At 42.5% G+C, this 1,940-nt stretch overlaps 1 protein-coding gene across 1 annotated transcript; it reads right to left on the bottom strand.

Annotated features, from left to right (window-relative positions):
* Positions 1–581: 581 nt before the first annotated feature.
* On the bottom strand, positions 582–1,940 carry LOC141026565 (uncharacterized). Its single transcript, XM_073503330.1, has one exon. The coding sequence runs from the start codon at positions 1,701–1,703 to the stop codon at positions 687–689; it is 1,017 nt and encodes a 338-aa protein (XP_073359431.1). The 5' UTR covers positions 1,704–1,940; the 3' UTR covers positions 582–686.

Here is a 1,940-nt window from a genome sequence, read left to right as displayed (position 1 = left end):
TAAAGTGAATACGATGAGTCATTTGTCGTTATCAAGCATTCCATACACCTAGATGATATGTGCAAGAACAATCAACTATGACGAACAATCCAAAATCATGATAGTAAGTAGTACCATAAAACACGACATACCAAATTATTGTAAATGATAAGCTTAAGAGCACTTTTTCAAGAAGCACGTGTGAAGATTACAAACTTAGTTCCCTTAAGTTATGCCAATCTGGATACACCTAACAACATGTAGAACATGACAAACTAAATCGGAAAGACGGACAAAATCTAGATCAATGTTTGAAGTGTAAAGTGAATACGATGAGTCATTCGTCATGATCAAGCATTCGATACAGCCAGATGATATGTGCAAGAACAATCAACTATGATGAACAATCGAAAATCATGCTAGGAAGTAGTGCCACCAAACACAACATACCAAATTATTAGGTCGATAGTCTTAAGTGCACTTTTTCAAGAAAGGAGTGGGAAGATGAAAACAAAATATGTCATGCCTGCTATAAATACGACTACACCATGTGGGTCTCTTCCATCATCTAACCTTCAAGAACCTAGAGCAAAAACACCAAAGCCAAGTGAGCAATAGTAAACACAAATCAAACATGAAGACCTTCATCATATTTGTCCTCCTTGCTATGGTGATGAGCATCGCCAGTGCCACTAGGCAACTAAGCCCTAGAGGCAAGGAGTTGCAAACACCACAAGAACAATTCCCCCAACAGCAATTCCCTCAACCACAACAAATCCTCCAACAACAATTCCCCCAACAACAACAAATCCCCCAGCAACCGCAACAATTCCCCCAACAGCAAATCCCACAACAGCAAATCCCGCAACAACAATTCCCCCAACCACAACAAATCCCCCAACAACAATTCCCCCAACAACAACCAATCCCCCAGCAACCACAACAATTCCCCCAACAACAGCAATTCCCCCAACAACAACAAATCCCCTAGCAACCACAACAATTTCCCCAACAACAGCAATTCCCCCAACAACAACAATTCCCCCAACAGCAATTCCCGCAACAACAATTCCCCGAACAGCAATTCTCACAACAACAATCCCCCCAACCACAACAAATCCCCCAACAACAATTACTCCAACAACAACAAATCCCCCAGCAAGAATTCCCCCAACAACAGCAATTCCCGCAACAACAATTCCCCCAACAGCAATTCCCACAACAACAACAAATCCCCCAGCAACAACCACAACAACTTCCCCAACAACAACAACAATTTCCCCAACAACAACAATTCCCCCAACAACAATACCCCCAACAACAACAATTCCCCCAACAGCAATTCCCCCAACAACAACAATTTCCCCAACAACACCAGTTACCGCAACAACAATTCCCCCAACAACAATTCCCTCAACAACAACAAATCTCCGAGCAACCACAACAATTCCCCCAACAACAACAATTCCCCCAACAACAACAAATCCCCCAACAGCAATTCCCGCAACAACAATTTCCCCAACAACAACAATTCCCACAACAACAACAGTTCCCCCAACAACAACAATTCCCCCATCCACAACAATTCCCCCAACAACAACAGTTCCCCCAACAACAACAATTCCCCCAATAACAATTCCCCCAGCAACCACAACAACAATTCCCCCAACAACAATTTCCCATACCATACCCACCCCAACAACAATCACAAGAAGCTTCCCCATACCAACAATACCACAACAACACCTATCTGGGAGCGACGTTATAAGTATCAGTGGCCGATGAAATAAAGAGATGTACTACTAGACAGGTGAATCATCGTTGTTAGTCAATGGAGCATAATGTAACGGGTATAAATAAAATGATGTGCACCATCATGTGTAACCCCGACCTGTACTAGTTCAAACATGGGAATAAAAGACAAATAAGTTCTTTTCTGAAGCACATTGCTGGCAATCGTT

The sequence above is a fragment of the Aegilops tauschii genome, chromosome 1 (assembly GCF_002575655.3).
Source record: "Aegilops tauschii subsp. strangulata cultivar AL8/78 chromosome 1, Aet v6.0, whole genome shotgun sequence".
Classification (NCBI taxonomy): domain Eukaryota; kingdom Viridiplantae; phylum Streptophyta; class Magnoliopsida; order Poales; family Poaceae; genus Aegilops; species Aegilops tauschii.
The sequence above is the reverse complement of the archived record's forward strand: the minus strand, read 5'-3'. Positions and strand labels throughout refer to the sequence as shown.

What these genes read in the sequence shown, in the direction of transcription:
- LOC141026565 (XM_073503330.1), bottom strand. Translation starts at nt 1,703, where the DNA reads ATGGGGAAGCTTCTTGTGATTGTTGTTGGGGTGGGTATGGTATGGGAA.